Here is an 18,163-nt window from a genome sequence, read left to right on the forward strand (position 1 = left end):
CCATCCCACCTGCAAAGACCCAGCTTCCCAGTGAGGGCATACTCACCGGGTGGGGGCTTAGGGCTCCAGCATCTTGTCTTGTGAGACACACTGTGACCCCCAGCAGAAGGTCAGGGGCACAGGCTCTGAGACTTCCTTCCTCATCTGTGTGGAGTGCTTTCTCGTACCAGGCCCTTGCTGGGTGAAGGAGCCGACGGCTAAGGCACCATTTCTGCCAGGCAAGAGAGACGTGCAGGGTCAACCAGATGCTCGGAAGGGCTTGGGGCTTGGGGCTGAGGGTCCAGGGGGGTCCTGCTTGATGTGACTCTGAAGGTCAGAGGAACGTGGCCAGAGAGGTCAGGTGGTGGGGACATTCCAGGGCTGAGGATGGCACCGGCAAAGGCCTAGAGTTAGGGGTGAGGACAGCAGTGTGAAGCCCCAGGGCACAGGTGAGTAACCAGCTGCAGGTTCTCCTGCCTGGCTCCTGTGGGCACTGGAAAGCAGGGCTTTCGTGGATGTCTCCTTTCTGGGCGTGTCTGTGTCACACAGTGGGGCTCACCCAGATGCGGCAGACGTGGGAGTTGGTGGTTCAGGGGTGTGCCCGTGCACACACTCCCCCACCAACCTGCCTCTGCCGTGCCCTTGTTCTCTTTGGAGCTCTCCTGCCTGTACTCTCGCTCGCTTCCTTCTGAGAGGCGGAGATGACTGAGTGCGCCTCTAGTAACTGACAGGTTGGCGGTTTGAATCCACCCAGGAGTGCTGTGAAAGAAAGTCTACTTCTGCTGAAACCCTTTGGAGCACAGCTCTCCCCTGACGCACGTGGGGTCACCATAACTCAGTCAACTCCATGGCAACCGATGCACATCCAGGTCAGCCAGCGTTTGAAACCCTTCATGAGAGAACCCCTTAGGCTGTGGAGCATGGTGTTGCTGGTAAACAAACAAAACAGAACAAAAAACCACTGCCATCAAGTTGATTCTGACTCATAGTGACCCCTACTGGATTTCCAAGGTGGTAAATCTTTACAGAAATAGATTGCCCAGTCTTCCTTCCGCAGAGTGGCTGGTGGGTTTGAACCATCACCCTTCTGGTTAGCAGTGAGATGCCTCAGGTTCTTGCTGCCAGAGCTCCTCGTTGGTAGGTGTTCTCAAGTCAGTTGCGTGTGAAAGAGTGAAACTCCTCCCTAATCTCCAGGGGAGCAGATTGCCACGTCTTTGCACTACAGAGCCACTGGTGGGTTCCAATCACCAGCCCTTCCGTTAGCAGCCAAGAGCTCAACCGCTGCGTCACCAGGACTCATTGCCAACGAGCGTAATAGAGGAGAGAGCTTTTCCCCTGCAGGGAGACAGTTTAGCATGGCAGTCGGGGCACTGTGAGGCCTGGAGCCACGCTCCTGGGTCAGTTTCCACATCTGGTGAGTGGGCTCCCTCCCAGAGCACCCTGGGGATTCTGTGTGAATGCTACAGAACCAGCCTGCTTGGCACATGTTGGCTCTTCCTGGACTCCGCCTCCCTGCTCTGTCTGGGCAAGGAGCAGTTTGAACAGGCATGACCTCGGGTTGACCAGTGAGCCTGGCGGGGAAGGACCAGGACACTGGGGCACTAGCCATTGTGTGCTCTGTGTCTCTGTCAGTGCAGTGTTACAGCTGCGTGTCCCGCACCCTGGCTGGCTGCCTGCGTGCTTGGGGACAGGCAGAGCCATGCAGGTGAGGTCACTCCTCTTCTGTGAGCTGGGAGAGCCACCTGTCAAAGCTGCTGTCACCCTAAATCCAGAGGGTCTTCAGGTCTCTGCCCAGACCTGTCCAGACCACATGGCTTCAAGACGGGCCCATGGGCCATCCAGAGTGGTGGGCAGGGGCCCGCATTGTTCGAAAGTACACCACAGTTCCAGGGACTGAGCTCATGTGGCCGCCCAGCAGGTCAGGGCTGCTGCTGGAAACGGGGTGCCACATCTCCCCACTTGAGGACCAGCCTGAGTGGGCGGCAGCTCTCTGAACACCCCAGACCCTCCCTTTGTCACCCTCCTTGGAAACCCTGGCTCCCAGGTGGGGCCTTCTCGGTGTGTGACATTGGCCTGGGGCCCCTGTTAAACCATCTTTTAGTCCCCCCGACAAGGAGGCTTCACAGGGGCTTAAGGAGCACCTGGTTGGCTCTGAACAGCCTTTCAAGTTGGCAACATGGGAGGCAGGGCTGGGGGACGCTCGTGGCCAGCTGGGGCCAAATGCGTGCATGGGGCCGCCTGCCGCGGCCTCTCAATCCAGGTGGATTACAGAGAGAGGTCGCTTTGTTCCTTCCAGAACGCTGCAGGCTGTGATGTCTGATGACAGGTTTACAAACGGAAAAAAATAGCCAAACCAAAAAACACTCGCTTCCCAAGAAGCAAAGGCAAGAAGAACCCTGCAGCAGGGGAAGCCTGCGTAGAAGGTGGGATTTTCTGGTTTCTGTGGACCTTGAGGAGGAGTTCTGGTGGCACAAATGCCTAAGGCATTGACTGCTCACCAGAAGTCTGGCGGTTCAAACCCATCAGCCACTCATCGGAAGGAAGGTTGAGCAATCTACTTCTGTAGTGATACCACCTTGGAAACCCAACGAGAGGTCGCTATGAGTCAAGTCCAACTCGACAGCAGTGAGTTTTGTCTTGTTTTTTTTTTTTGTGGACCTCAAAAGTGGCAGGTTCCTTACTCCTCTCAGCACCCGCTGCCGGTAAGGAAGAAACGGTGAAGAAGTTGTGGAACATACCAGAACATACTGGCTTCTTCCACGGTCTTCCCTCCGTGTAAAGAATATGGTGGCTGTGGGGCGGTGCTGGACAGTGCAGAGGTCTGCCTGCCCCGGGTCAGAGAGGGGATGAGGCTGAATCAGGAACTGGGAGGGAAGGCCTTTGATGTTCCTGAACATTCCACACATTTTTTGTCATCCACAAGGCACTCCCACGGGAACACACGTGAGTGGATCCTTCCAGTACCTCCCTCCCCGCGTCGGTCCCACGACCTCTGCCTGGATGCCTGCCCTCGTCAGAGGGATCACCCTGACTCTCTGCATCTGTCTGGGGAGTACTGCCATCTTAACCGGAGAGCATGGGTGGGACATAGCAGCAATGCACTTGGCTGCCGACTGAAGGTTGGAGGCTGCAGTCCACCCAGAGGGCATCAGAGGACAGGTCTGGCAGTCGGCTTCTGAGAAGTCAGGCAGCCGGAGCCCCGGAGCACAGTTCTGTGATGCACGTGGGGCCAGCGTCAGTCGGAGTCAGCCCCACAGTCGCTGGCGTTTGGTCAGTGATGCTCTGTCGTACAAATGGGCCACGACACAGTAAAGCAGTCCCCTTTGGCCAGAAATATAGAAAATACTGACTTGGTTGTTGGTGTATTTTTTAAGTGCTATTGAAGGAGAGCAGACATGCAATAAACTGCATGGTTTAAGTGTACGTTTGATGAGATTTGCCATGTATCCAGATATGGAGGTGGGTGTACATACAGATACCGAAAGGAGCCCTGTGAGTGCCTGTTCAGCCCTCAGCTGCCAACCAAGAGGTTGGTGGTTCAGACTCACCTGGCGGCTCCGTGGCAGAAAGACCTGGCCGTCTGCTCCTGTAACGGTGACAGCCTAGAAGGCCCCCTGGGGCAGTCCCACTCACCGTGTGAGTCGGGATTGACGGCCGCTGACAACAGCAGCAGCGGAGTGGGTACACACAGGCCCATGAGAGCTCCACCGTGACCAAGTGGGGAGCCTACCCCCACCTCCCAGCAGCGGCCTGGGCCCCTTCGTAATCCAGCCCCTTCCTGCCCGCGTTCCAGAGTGACTTACCTGGTTTGGGTCATTACAGACTAGTTTGCGTTTTGTAGAACTTTGAGTAGATGGGATCACTTGATGTGTACTCTGTTTTGGTCTGGGCTTTTTTCACTTAGTGTAAGGATATTGTGACGTATCCACATCGTTGCATGTATCAGTAATCCGTCCTGAGCACGTGAACCACTGCCCTGAGACCAGAGGCACTCGATGGTGCCCGGCTACCCCTACCAACCGCTCTGCTCAGGAATCACAACAGAAGATCCTGACAGAGGAGGAGGAAAATGTAGAACAAAATTCAAAATTGGAAAAAAGGCCGGACTTACTGGTCTGACAGAGACTGGCGGAACCCCCGAGACTGTGGCCCCTAGACACGGTTCAGACCTGGAACTGAGCCAACGCCAGGGGATCCCCCTTTCAGCCAAACAGGCCTATGAAGTGAACACTCACCCCTGTGAGGGACGTGCCCCTGAGAACAATCAACCAGACCGGACCAATTGGGCAGAGTTTGTCCAAAAACAGGTTCAGAGGCAGGAAGGGGCAGGGAAGATGAGCGGATGGAAGCAGGAAACCCAAGCAGGAAGCAGGAAGAGTGCTGTTACGTTGCAACTAATGTCAGGAAACGAGATTGTTGAGAGGGAACTAATTTGTAAACTTTCACCCAACCACAATACATGTTCCAAAAAAACCCATTCCATTTTATCGTGGCATATATACTGAGTCGTTTTCCGTTCTTAGTTATTACAAATAAGCCTGCTATGAACATTTGTGTGCAAGCCTGCGTGTGGATCCATGTTATTATCTGTCTTGGTAAACACCTAGGAGAGAAATGGCTGACTCAGCCATTCAAACCTGGTGGGGTTTTCCAAAGTGGTCGTACCATTTCACACTCCCATTGGCCACGTGTGAGAGCCCCCGTTCCTCCATGTCCTCGTCAGCACGTGGTGTGGTTAGTCTTAACGGTAGCCATTCTGGTAGACGTGTGGTTCAGCGTGCATTTCCCAGGTTACCAGTGGATCTGAGTGTCTCGCCAGGTAGCCTTTACATCTGGCTGTTTTCACGTAACCTAGTGCATTGGGGGGTATCCAGTAGTCCGTTCCTTTTCTTGCTGCGTAGTTCTCGCAGTGGTTGTGAGGACGGCGCAGGACCGGGCAGCGTTTTGTCCTGTCGCACATGAGTCTCTGAGTCAGAACCGACTCGACAGCCAACAGCAACATAACAGCTGGAGAAAGTCTGTCTGTTAAACACGTGTTGCTGGGGCAGTTGGTTATCTCCTTGGGAAAAAGTCTCTCTCTCTTGAGTAAGCACCCGGGAGGCTTGCTGCGTCACACACGTAGGCTTAGGGTGGGTTGAAGTTTGTAAGAAGCTGCGGCCTGTTCCCTAAGTGCCCTGTTCCGCATCCCCTCGGCAGTGTGGGGGAGCTGCAGTCGTCCCGTGCTGGCAGCCCCGAATACCGGCCGGCCCGAATGCCATCAGCCTTGTGTGTTTCCCCATTGTCCTGCATGTGCAGTGCAGTCATGTCATGCTTCATCATACGACACTGTGGCTTTAATTTGCATTTCTCTGTTGCTTACGAAAGAGAGCAGATTTGTACACTGAGCCTCCCCTGAGTATCGTCTTTGGTGATGTGTCGTTTCAACTCTTTAGCCCATCTCTTAGTTGTGTTGTCTGTTCTCTAACTATTGATTTTTGGGGTGTTCTTTTTATCCTACGGAAGCAAGCCGTTTAAAAGATGCCTGCCTGCAGGTACCTTCTTGCGGCCCACAGCATCTCTTTTCCCTTCGCAGTGTTTCACAAGGGGCAGAGGTTTTTCTTTTAATGAAGTTCAGTTGATCGGTTTCTTCATTCATGAATCATGGTTGTGCTGTATTTCAGAAATATCCATCATAGAATTCAGCTCTGAGCCTCCTTTATGCATATTCTAAGGAGCTCTGGTGGCAGAGTGCCTAAGGCATTTGACTGCTAACCAGAAGGCTGGCGGTTCAAACCCGCCAGTCACTCCTCGGAAGGAAGGTTGGGCAATCTACTTTTGTAGAGATACCGCCTCGGAAACCCCAGCAGGGGTCCTTCAACTTTGTTTCCTTTGAGAATTGCTTTCGTAGTTCCAGGTCTTTCGCATTTCCATCAGCCCCTCAATTTTCACCCAGAAAACACCACTGGGGTCTTGACTGGGACTGTGTTGAATCTGTAGGGTGGGTTGGCCAGATGGCCGAGATCTTCCTGGTGTTGACTGCTTCTGTCTATGAACAGGGTATATCTCTGTGTTTACTGAGGTCTCTGCTTTCAACAATGCTTTGTAATTTTCAACGTGCAGATCTTTAATGTGTTTTGTTAGACTTATTCCTAAGTGTGTTGTGTGGGTCTTTTTTTTTTTTTTTTTTTTCTACAGTAAATGGAATTTAAAAATTTCGTTTTGTACTTGTTGGTGCTAGTGTTTAAGAATATGATTTTTGTACATTAACATTTATCTGGCAATCTTGCTGGGGATTTTTTTGTAGATTCTGTGGGCCTTTATCATGTAAAGAATCGTACCATCTGCTGATAGGCACCACTTTCCTCTGCCTTTTGTTCCCTTATACCTCACGTCAAGGCGAGGGCATCCAGCCGGTGTGGCATCAGGAGTGGTGGGAGTGGCACCCTGTCCTCTGTCCTGATCTCAGCCAGGTGCCATCAGACTGACTCCTGGTGCCCTCACGTGGTCAGAGCGGAGCTGGGCTGCAGGGGTTCCCAGTGGCTGATCTCTGAGAAGTCAGCCCCCAGGGCTTTCTTCCCAGGTGCCTCTGGGCGGATGTGAACGTCTAACCTTTGGGTCAGCAGCCAAGTGCATTAACCATTTGTCCGCTCTGAGTCTCCATTCCTGAACTTAGACGGGAACGATTAAGTCTTTTACCGTTAACTGTCATGTTCACTGTGAAGCTTTTGTGAGTGCCCTGCGTCAACCTGAGCGTTCCCTGCTGGTCCCACTTTGCTGGCACTTTTCCCATGAACTAGTGTGGAATTCTCGTCAAATGCTGTTTCCGCATCTGCCCACCCATGTGTTTTTGTGGTTGTCTCTAGCTATTTTCTCAAGATCAATTCCTAGAAACGAAAGGGTCGAAGGCATAAACATGTCCAAGCCTTTTGCTTTCTGTTCCCAGTCGGGTGCAGAGGACATCTGCCAGCTCACAGCCCCAAACCCTGCCTACTCTGGACATTACGGTTTTTAAATAGTTGCCAACTGCATAGACCATTCCCTCAAATAGTACTTTGTTTCAATTTGCGTTTATTTTGTTATTCTTGAGAGTAAATTTGTGTTGGTTCTTTGTATTTTTTCTGGGGTGGATTGAGTCCTTTTCCCTTGTCATTTTGCTGTTTTTCTGTTGCCCTGCCATCTTTGTTTGGTTTGGTTTGGATTTACATACTTTTTTTTACAGAGTAAAGACATCAGTCCTTGTACACATGCCCCAGTTTGTTTCTTTTTTTAAGGGTTGTAAATCTGCATAAGTCAGGGGACAAAGTGCAGACGGGAGGGACGGTGAAGTGACCGGAGGCTCAGCGGCAGATTATCGCAGGGCCCTGCGGGTGAAGGAAGGCTAGGCCGGGGCTGGAGAGGGAGGTATCGGTGCAGGAGATAGTGGTCATGGGCCTACCAGGTGCCAGTGGGTCGGAAGGAAGAAGGTGGATGTGCCTGGAGATTTGGGCCTAAGGCGCTGGAGTGCTGGTGGTCCTGTTATCCAAAATCAAGAGACAGCACAGGATTCAGGAGACCAGAGGGTGTTGCCGTGACGAGGTTGGTTTGGAGCCTGTTAAGATGAGGACAAGCAGCCCTGCTGACACGGTGGTTATGCACTCAGCTGTCCCCCAAAAGGCTGGCAGCGTGAATCCACCTGATGGCTGTGAAGAGGTAAAGATGACAGCCTAGAAAACCCTGTCGGGCCCAGCTCTGTCACGTGGGACCACTGTGAGCCAGCATCACCCCAATGGCACCTAGCAACAAGGGGCAAATGCTTCACACGCTCGGCTGCCAACCCAAGGTGGGCTGTTCGAATCCACCCAGAGGCGCTGAGAGGAAAGGGCTGGCAGTTCACTTCCCAAAAAACAGCCATTGAAAACAGTGGAGCAGGGGCTACCTGAGGGAGTGCCTGGGGGGATACCTGGGGGGGTACCTGACAGTGGACCTGAGGGTGTGCCTGAGGGGGCATCTGGGGGGGTGCCTGAGGGTGTACCTGGGGGTGTACCTGAGGGGGTACTTGGGGGGGTGCCTGAGGGTGGTACCCGAGGTTGGCGTGAGTTGGAATTGACTCAGTAGCAGCCATTTCTGTTAAGATGGAGAGACATCAGGTGTTTGCTCGACATGAAAGTAGTGGGTGCACGCCCAGGGGAGAGGGGCCGGACTGGGGGGCGCCTGCTCCCGTCCTCGTGACTGGACTCCAGGCCCCTGCGTGGACAGTGTCACCCTGACAGAGCCTCTCTCCTTTCTAGAGCCCAGAGGCCACCAGCTTCTTGAGACAGTTCGAAAGGCACAACATGGGGAAAGCGAAGCCAGCTTAGAGGTTGGGGTCTTTGTAAATGCTCACCCGGCTCCTGACTTGAAAACCGTAATTCAGCCAGCGTGCGGGTCTCTTCCTTCCCTGCAGCTGTCCGGAAGCAGGCGCTTCCTGTATGTGTCCATTCTCTGCTGCTGAGTAACAGGACCCCAAGGTTTAGCAGCTCTGAGCGGGCGTCCCCACGCCCAGCAGGGGGAGACGCTGCCGGCTCCTGCACCTTCCGCGTGACCGCTTGCCGGTCAGACCGTCAGGGCCCAGGGCGCTTCCCTGGCTGATTTTAGGACGTAGATTGCCAGGCCTTCCTCCCCCCCTTTCTTCGTCTGGAAGCCCCACGGGAACCTGGTCAGCATCCCAGCACCACGCAACGCGCCACGGACAGAGAGGTGGTGTCTGCAGGAGGGGCACTGGCCGGGAATTGAACCCGCGTCTCCCGCATGGAAGTCAACAATTCTGCCGCGAGCACTGGTTCTGCTGGGCCCGCCTGGGTTTATGCAGGCGGCTGCAGCCATCTGGCGGCTCCGTGGGGCCGAGGGTCTGATGGCCTCTACTTGCACGTTTGGGGCCTTGATGCTGGCTGTCAGCTGGTCTCCTGCCCTGTGTCTCTTGTCACAGGCAGGAGGACACCAGGACAGAGGAGAGGGCAGAGCCACCAGACTGCCGAAGGCCCTGCCTCCAGATGCACCTAACAACACTGTGGCCACATTCTTCTGGTCACAGCAAGTGCCAGGGCCCCAAAGAGTGGGGTCTCAGGTGGCACTCGTTGATTTTACAACAATCTTTTTTTGTTGTTTTGATAAACGTATTTTGAATTTTTTTACAATAGAACCGTCATTTACATAAACTGTAAACCGTAAGACATTTTTCTGCAGTTTATCTCACTCACCGTTTTTCAAAAATAGCTGCTGTCCCACTGTATGCAGCTGACACACAGCAGCCCGTCTGTTTCTTTGTGCTCATTGACATTGTGTTCAGTGAGTTCAGTGACATTGACGGCTTGCTTCGAGTTGTGCAGCCGATCTCGCCCCTGTTCTGAGCTCTTCCTCCCCATGAACATGAACTCACTGCTCCCAAGCTTCCCATCTAACCTTTCAGATGCCGTTGCCAGTTTGATTCCATATGTGGGGGGACCACCACGTGGAGTGGATTCCGACCCACAGCGCCCCTAGAGGACAGAGTGGAACTTCCCCACAGGCTCTCCAAGGCTGTCAGTCTTTACAGAAGCCTCATCTTTCTCCCACAGACTGGCCGCCGACGTTTTGGTTGTCAGCTGAGTGCTTTAGCCACTGCACCAGCAGCACTCCTTTTGGCCCCATATCAACAGATCTGAAGAGAACACAGTGCTCAAGGCAGATGGTGTTCACTAGTTAGGCCCCACTGTTTGCCTTTGAGAAGATGGCCGGGCTAATGGCCCCACTCTTGATGGGCTGATCAGAGAACTGAGGCCACGTTTAATCGGTGATGCTGTGTGGCATTTTGCAGGTTACCGGGTGGCGGGAATCCCGCCCTACATTGTGCTGTGAGGTCGCCAGTTCCTCTTTTGTTTCTGTGTTTGCATTTTGAAGATCATCAGAAAATGACAAAAGCCGAGAAATCCTACCTTTCTTAAAGTTGAGTGTCTGACTTCTATTTGTAAAACATGTTTGACTTTCTGACTCGTTACAAATAACTGCCCCAGTAAACCATCCTTTTGATTTTAATGTACCACACGTAATAATTTTATGAACAAAGCAAATTATATGCAGCACGTACTGTTGTTGTGTTGTTATGTGCCGTTGAGTTGGCCCCAACTCATAGCAACCCCTCCTTGGTTTCTGAGGTGGCATCACTACAGAAGTAGATTGCCCAGTCTTCCTTCTGAGGAGTGGCTGGTGGATTTGAACCGCCAGCCTTCTGGTTAGCAGTCAGATGCCTTAGGCACTATGCCACCAGAGCTCCTCAGCACATATTAATATTCTTAAAACCAAAGTGCCCTGCATGTGTAACAAGACAGTGAAACATAAAAGCCGTCCGTAGTTCACATTTCCCTCAGATTGTCTTTCTTTTGAAAGGCTTTTTCTATGACTTAAAAATTCCCACTTTTTGTTTCCCTTCCAACCACGAGTTTTAAATGACTGTGTGCTCCATGCCAGGCCTGTGCTGGGCACTGAGGGTGAAGAAGGAAAAAATCCAGCCCCAACCCCATGGCACCTGAAGGGAAGCAGATGGAGTCCTCGGGAACCCTGCGGGGTGGTGTCGCTGTAACTGGTTGTCACTGAGTCGTCCCTGCCTCACGCCCACTGTGGAAGCTTGCCCTGTGGCTTCTCGTGGCTGATCTGTCAGAAGCAGACGGCCAGGCCTTCCTCCCAAGGCCCATCTCTGTGGGTTTGAACTGCCAGCCTCTCGGTGGGCAGCCGAGCACTTGCCCACTTGCAGCACCAGGGACTCCAGCATCTGCTACGACGTGGACCCCACATAAACGGAAAACTGACATTGCCATCCACTGCGCTCAGCCTCGAACCTGTGGAGCCCCAGCTGAAGGCCCCACATGGTGTCTGCAGTGAATGAGTGAATCAAGTAATCCATGCAAATGACCCGCCCCTAAGGAAACGGGTTAAGCATGGCCCTGGTGGCGCAGTGGTTAAGCGCTCTACTGCAGGGAACCCACCCAGTGGCTCTGAAGAAGAAAGACCTGGCAGTCTGCTCCTGGCGAGATCCCAGGCTGGGAACCTCTGAGGCGGCTCTGCCCATCCTGCAGGGTCAGCCTAGGGAACCCGGGGGGAGGTCAGCACTGTCACCTGGGCGGCTGCAGACTCAGCGGCACCCAACAACAGCGAGAGTTCTGCCTGGAAATAGGTGGCCCCCCTGCCTGGCTCCTGCCCTGCCTGGCCACCAGTCCTCCCCGGCTGGGGGTGGAGTCTCAGTCTGTGGTGGGGTTCCCTACAGGGCGACAGGATGAAGCGTGCAGTAGGGCGCAGAGCTCGTGCTGTGCACGATGGGGTGGAAGTGGACAATGACACCGCCCTTTGCTGGCCCTCCCTGGCCGGCTGGAAGGCAAGTTGGATGGACCAGCCCTGAGTCTACGAGGCTTTTCCCTACGAGGCTGCCTCATTGCTCAGTGAGCGGATTAGACAGCGGCGTGGTGGGGGGCTGCCTTCAGACCTGCCACTCGCCCTGCTTTGCCAGCAACAACGTCCTGGTGCCGTCCGCTCAGGGTCCACTCCAGAACGCTGCCAGTCCCTCAGCCCTCTGGTCCACATTGGCCATGGGCTGCAGTCACCTGCTCTATCCACCCACAGCCCTTGCTGGCTGTCTGGTTTCGACTGCTCCCTGAAAGGTTGGCGGTTTGAGTCCACCAGAGACAGCCAAAAGAAAGGCCTGCTCTGCTTCCCACATATCAGCCCTTGAGACCCTCTGAAGCACAGTCCTGCTCTGGCCTGCGGGGAGCCACGGGTCAGAGTCGACTCCACGGTGACTGCATGCTGCTGGGGGAGCCCAGGTGCCCCCGAGGAATGGAGCACCGGCTGTGCTTACTTCCTAGATGGGGCTGGGGGTGGGGAACAGCCACCCCCCACACGCCAGGCCTGGTACGTTCTAGAGGAAGCAGAGATGCCAGAAAGACTGTTTCCACGTGGGGAGGGCTGAGCTCGGACCATGCAAAGTAGCCTCCTTCTGAGGCCGGAGCCCGTCTGAAGACGAGCTGCCTGGATTAATCATTCCGACGCGCTTATGTGTGGGTTTAAGCGGGGGCGTGGTGCTGGCAGTGGCTCCTGTGTAGGAGGCTGGGGGCAGGTCTGGGATGGAGACTTGCCCACCCGCTGACTTGTATTTTACGGGGTGTTCATTAGATGCCGTTAAGTCTCAAGAGGTGGTGTGGCTGAATCCACGTGATGAAATGTTTTGCAATTAAGGGTCTAAACAAATCCATGAATTAAAAAGAAAGAAAGAAAAGAAACAACAGATGGGGTTGTATTACCTCAGTGCAGATGATCGAGAGGCAGTAAAATGTGCCAGTGAGAGCACAGGACACAGCGCCAATCAGCTTGGATCCCAATCCCACTTCTGCCACCTATGAGCTGTGTGATCTTCGGCAAGTTATTAACCTCTCTGGGGCTCCATTACCCACCCCCTCACCCCCCGTGGCTGGCACAGACAGATGTGTGACCAGCCCATGACCTGCCCCACCAGCTCCCCGTCCAGCACGGACACCAGCCTGCGTTTCTCCGAGAGCAACGGGCTCCTGCCGCCACCACGCTGGGAGGAGCCACAACGGGGCTGTGCACTGGAGCAGACGTGCGGCGTCTTCCGCGTGGACCTAGGGCACATGCGTTCCCTCCGCCTCTTCTTCAGGTGAGGGCCCTTGGCCACTCCTGGGAGGAAGCTGGCCCATCGTCAGAGTGTCTGGTGTAGGTGCAAGGCGCTGCCTGGGGTCCCCCAACACTGTCACTCCACACAACATTGCCACCCTCTGGTGCCCACAGTCACAGGGGCTGGGCTGGCCATCTCCCTTCAGGGTGGTGAGGGCGCTTTCTTCGTCACGGGACCATCCTGTTGACTCACATTGTTGTCATAGCTGCTGTCAAGTCGGCCCGACTCACGGTGACCTCTGCACAGCCGAGGGCAGCGCTGCCCGCCCTGGCTACCCCATGACTGGTGCCGACTGGGCGGTCATGGTCTATAGGGTTTCAGTGGCTGGTTTTTGAAGTGGACCACCAGGCCTGCCTTCCTGGTCTGTCTGTCTGGAAGCTCCACTGACAGGCGGGTGGTGGCTTCCCACAAGGGGCAGTGGCCAGGAATTGAACCTGGGCCTCCTGTGTGGAAGGCGAGGATTCTCCCACTGGGCCCCCAGTGGCTCAATAGCAGGTTGCCATTGAGTCTCCTCTGACTGGTGGCCGCCCCATGGGCGTCAGGCCACAGCTGTGCTCCAGGGGGTTTGCATGAGTGAGTTTCCAGGGGACTGCCAGGCCTTCCTTCTGGGGCGCCTCTGGATGGACTTGAGCTTCAGCCCTTCAGTTAACAGCACCCCCAGGGGCTCTTCCTGACCCACGTGGGGTCTCCATGAGTCGGAACCGACTTGATGGCCACTGCTTCCTGCTGACAGCTGCCTCCTCCACACGCAGCATCTGACAGCTGCATGGAACGCCTCCTCCACACGCAGCATGGGGGCCACAGGCATGTCGGCCAGGGCCCGAGCCCTGCCACATGCTTAATAAACAACTCAGAAGGTTCTCCCGGACCAGTGTGTGCTCCAGAAGGGCCTCTTAGAGCCACTGTGAGCCCCACCTTATCTCCTGGGCTCTACACCAGTCCCACCGGACACTGGCCAGCACCCAGCGTCCACCATGGGTCTCCCAGAGAGAAGGGGCAGGTGTGGGGAGGGCCATTTGGCAGGTCTGTGGAGAGTACCTTCCCAGCTGCAGTCCCCCCCGGGGGGGTACTTTGGTCATCGGCACCTGGGCGACAGCATGTGTTTCTGAGTCATTCTGCCCCCCTCCTGCCTGCAGCCCCCCTCCCTGAGGCCTCCCATCCTCCCTCCACTGACCATGAGCCTCTGCTCATACTTGGAAATAAACCAATGTGCCCATGTTCACCGCATGCTCTCCCCCCATGCCCATGTTCCCTGAGTGCTGTCTCCCCCTGTTCCTGTGTTCGTTGCGTGTTCTCCCCCTGTGCCCATGTTTGCCGTGTGCTGTCTCCCCATGCCCATGTTCCTTGCGTGTTCTCCCCCTGTGCCCGTGTTCACTGCATGCTCTCTCCTGTACCCATGTTCCCCGTGTGCTGTCTCCCCATGCCCATGTTCCTTGCATGTTCTCCCCCTGTGCCCGTGTTCACTGCATGCTCTCTCCTGTGCCCATGTTCCCCATGTGCTGTCTCCCCATGCCCATGTTCCTTGTACGTTCTCCCTCTGTGCCTGTGTTCACTCCGTGCTCTCTCTTGTACCCGTGTTCACCGTGTGCTGTCTCCCCATGCCCATGTTCCTTGCATGTTCTCCCCCCGTGCCCATGTTCACTCCGTGCTCTCCCTGTGCCCATGTTCCCCGTGTGCTGTCTCCCTAAGCCCATGTTCATTGCGTGCTCTCTCTCCCTGTGCCTGTGGCCCTCAGTGACGAGGCCTGCACCAGCGGCCAGCTGGTGGTGGCTAGCCGGGAGAGCCAGTACAAAGTCTTCCATTTCCACCACGGTGGCCTGGACAAGCTGGCGGATGTGTTCCAGCAGTGGGAGTACTGCACCGAGACGCACCTCAAGGACCAGGTAGCCCTGCAGACAGATGGCTGGACAGATGGACAGGGCTCTGGGAGGTGGAGAGTCCCTGTCCCCTTCCCTGGCCACAGAGTCTGGGAGGAAGACATGCTGGCTGAGACTGCCAGCCCTCCCCCTTGGACCAGCCCATCACCCCTCTTCTCCCTGCTGGGGCTGCAGTCAGGGTGCTCGAGGGCTCCTGGGGGCCACCCGGGCCATGGGGGGCTGTTAGAGCAGCACCCTTGGGTTTGAAGGCAGGGCCAGGCCCTTGCCCGGGGCCCTTGCCATGCACTTGAGAGGCGTGTTTTGACAAGACCTCCTGCCATATTTTGCTCTGTCTACATACAGATGTGATAAGCGCTCTAATTATCTGTTCTAGACACAGTATATGCTTATTAGAACTGGGGCGACTTTAGAGCCCCCTTTCTCCCCGTCAACCCCCCACGGCTCGCCCTCATTACAACAGCATGGGCCCCCACCCGAGGAACAACTTTTAATTTCTGAATTAAATGTCAGGCACCGTTGCACTCGGCGTCATGACTGCCCCTGCAGAGAGGGCCCGAGCAGCCGAGTCCCCGCACAGAACAGCGCGCCCTTTGTATGTGGCCGATCACATGTAATTTATCGCAGGCCTCCTGGCCGAGGGGAGATGTGAATCCTGCTTGTGTGGCTGGGGTCGGAGGGCGGAGTGGGAGGGCGGAGTGGGAAGCGGTGGTCAGGCGGGGAGTGCAGTTTGGGGACAAGGGTATTGTCCTTTGAATTGCTTCCAATTACCCTCGCAGCAATGCCTAAGGCATCTGACTGCTAACCAGAAGGCTGGCAGTTCGAAACCACCAGCCACTCCTGGGAAGGAAGACTGGGCAATCTACTTCCGTAGTGAAGTTGTTGTTGTTGTTGTTATGTGCCATCGAGTCGGACCAACTCATAGTGACCCCTCCTTGGGTTTCCAAGGCAGTATCTCTATGGAAGTAGATTGCCCAACCTTCCACCTGGGAAACCCAGGGAGGGGTTGCTATGAGTCGGATCCAACTCGAGGCGGTGAGTTTGGGTTTTGGTTTACCCTCACCAGCGAGGCAGGCGGCTGTGGGCAGTGAGGCTCCTCCCTCCTTTCAGATCACGCTGTTCAGCCCTGGGAAAGGGTGCTGGTGTGGACAGCCGCGTGTTTGAGACACCGGGCTTGCCCCAGTGGTCCTTCTGCCCGGCAGGTCGCTGACGAGAAGACCTGCATGCTGTTCCCCATCCGGCGTCCCAGGCTCCCCTCGTCCGAGACCCACCCCGAGGAGAGCTTGTACAAGCGTCTGGACGTCACCGCCTGGCTTGGCCACTTGAACGAGCTGGGCCAGGTGGAGGAGGAGTACAAGCTTCGAAAGGTAGGGCCTCCCGGTGCGCACCTGGGAGATGGGCATGTGAAGGCTAGAGGGGGGCAGCTGCCACCCGGCCCACGGCCAGCTCCGGGAGGGCCCTGTGCCCTTGTGGGAGGTACTGTGTGAACACCCCCATCAGCAATCAAAGCTGCTGGGTTACAACAAAATGCTGAGAGGGTCGGGGGGACCGGTGTGTCAACATACGGAAGGGCCTGCGATGAAATGCAGTCTCTCCAGGGCCAGGGATTAGGCCACAACGTGAGAACCACCCGTTAATCTGAACGCCACCCCAGGGGGGCGTATTGACATTGAAATGAGTCAGGTTTGTGGCGGGATGGGAATGGAGGGCTGGCCCTTTCCCCTTCCAAACAAGTGCAAATTGCCGGGACCTGAATCAAGGCCTCAGTTGTCAGCAGAGCCACCAAAGCCACCCCGACATGGAGCTCTGGGGACTGGGGGGTCTTTGAGCGCCCGGTTCCCCCCTCCCCAGCTTCTGCTGCTTCCTGCAGGCCATTTTCTTTGGCGGCATTGATGTGTCAATCCGGGGGGAGGTCTGGCCCTTCCTGCTGCACTATTACAGCCCCGAGTCCACGTCGGAGGCACGGGAGGCGCTGCGCACACAGAAGCGGAAAGAGTACCTGGACATCCAGCAGAGACGGTAACGCACGGCCGCCTGCCCTCCCGCTCAGCGGGACAGCACCGTCCCTCCAGCGCGGTGGGGATGTCACCACTCCTCCTAGGGACATGGGGATGTCACCACTCCTCTGAGGGCAGTGGGGATGTCACCGCCCCTCTGAGCGCAGTGGGAATAGCATTTGAAGAGTTAATTTGAGGTGCAGTTCAGCATGCATATGTGTCATGGGCCGTGGAAATGGGGCGGCCAGGACCAGGAGTGACGAGCCAGTGAGCGGTCCTTCCTGGCACTCGGGCCCCAGACAGTGGGTCTGTGGCTCCCACGTCAGGGTTAGGAGTCTCGGCCCCGGGAGCACTGCAGTGGGAGCAGGGCCACAGGACTGGCCCCGGGTCCTCGCAGAGCCTCCCCACCCACGGGCTGCAGTCAGCTCTCCTCTCAAGAAGCTGGGACGCCTCGGGCCAAGGAAGGTTGGGGCCAGCCCGAGGTACACAGCACGCACTCAAGTCAGGGGACACCAGGGTGACACCAGCAGCAATACCCTGTTCCCATCCAGGATCTGGAGTGGGGCACAGAGGAATATCCATCCCTAGAGAGAGTGTGCCTACTGATGCCACGAGCCTGCTCAGTGTCCCCGTGTGCCTGCTGGCACCGTGTGTCTATTCAGTGTCCCTGTGTGCCTTTTCAGTGTCCCCGTGTGCCTGCTGGCACCGTGTGTCTATTCAGTGTCCCTGTGTGCCTTTTCAGTGGCACTGTGTGCCTGCTGACACCATGTGCCCGTGTGCCAGCATCCAGCCCAGCCCTCTGCTCCCTCACAGGCTCTCCATGACACCGGAAGAGCACCAGGAGTTCTGGCGCCGTGTGCAGTTCACTGTGGACAAGGACGTGGTGCGCACAGATCGTGGCAACCAGTTCTTTCGAGGGGAGGACAACCCAAACGTGGAGAGCATGAGGTGCACACTGCCCCCCCACCAGCACGACCCCCCTGGGGAGGGGCAGTACTGTGGGCAGCATGCGCCCAGCCGCCTCCCGACTGGGCAGGGCAGCACCGCGGGCAGCATGCACCCGGCCGCCTCCCGATCTGGGCAGGGCAGCACCGCGGGCAGCATGCACCTGGCCGCCTCCCGATCTGCCTGTTGGGCCGCAGTTGACCCCCCAGCCACAGCCTTCTGCTGGAGTCATTCTTCCAGGCTCGTGTAATCACTGCCCACGAGCAGGGGCTTGTTGGCGACTTCACGCTACTTAGTTGGCCTCTTATGGGCATAGCGTCCCAGGGAACCCCACAGCCCTCCCAAGGTGCCCAGCAAAGGCCTCCCCTGACTCCCTGGGCACCCACGGGCGCCGCTTGCTTGGCTCACAGCAGCCAGGAGGCAGCCTTCCCAGCTCCCAATGGGTGGTCCCCAGTAAGACTGCCACCCTGAAGCCACACGGAGCCGCAGGCTGGCATCTGTGACATTCTGCTGCAGCCTAGTGAGTGATTGGCAGCAGCATCAACTGTCCCTGCTGGCCTGCCCATGGTCACAGGCAGCCACCCAGGGAGGAAATGGCACACCTTGCTCACCCTCCTGCCAACGGCAGGCTGCTCCCCTTTGTAAAGAGTCTGTGGGTGAAGAAACCAAAGGTTGATGGTTCAGACCCACCCAGCGACTCCTTGGGAGCTAGG

The 18,163-nt window shown here is 56.2% G+C and overlaps 1 protein-coding gene across 1 annotated transcript in view; it reads left to right on the plus strand.

Annotated features, from left to right (window-relative positions):
- TBC1D16 (TBC1 domain family member 16) overlaps positions 1–18,163 on the plus strand; it is a 70,546-nt gene that overhangs the window by 43,343 nt on the left and 9,040 nt on the right. Inside the window, exons 3-7 of the mRNA XM_007959600.1 lie at positions 12,455–12,616; positions 14,370–14,517; positions 15,711–15,875; positions 16,379–16,527; positions 17,319–17,453. Of these exons, the coding sequence (XP_007957791.1) occupies positions 12,455–12,616; positions 14,370–14,517; positions 15,711–15,875; positions 16,379–16,527; positions 17,319–17,453 (759 nt within the window). The remainder of the gene's footprint in view (positions 1–12,454; positions 12,617–14,369; positions 14,518–15,710; positions 15,876–16,378; positions 16,528–17,318; positions 17,454–18,163) is intronic.

The sequence above is a fragment of the Orycteropus afer genome, unplaced genomic scaffold, assembly GCF_000298275.1.
Source record: "Orycteropus afer afer isolate SDZICR_OR568_19922 unplaced genomic scaffold, OryAfe1.0 scaffold00018, whole genome shotgun sequence".
NCBI classification, from domain to species: Eukaryota; Metazoa; Chordata; class Mammalia; order Tubulidentata; family Orycteropodidae; genus Orycteropus; species Orycteropus afer.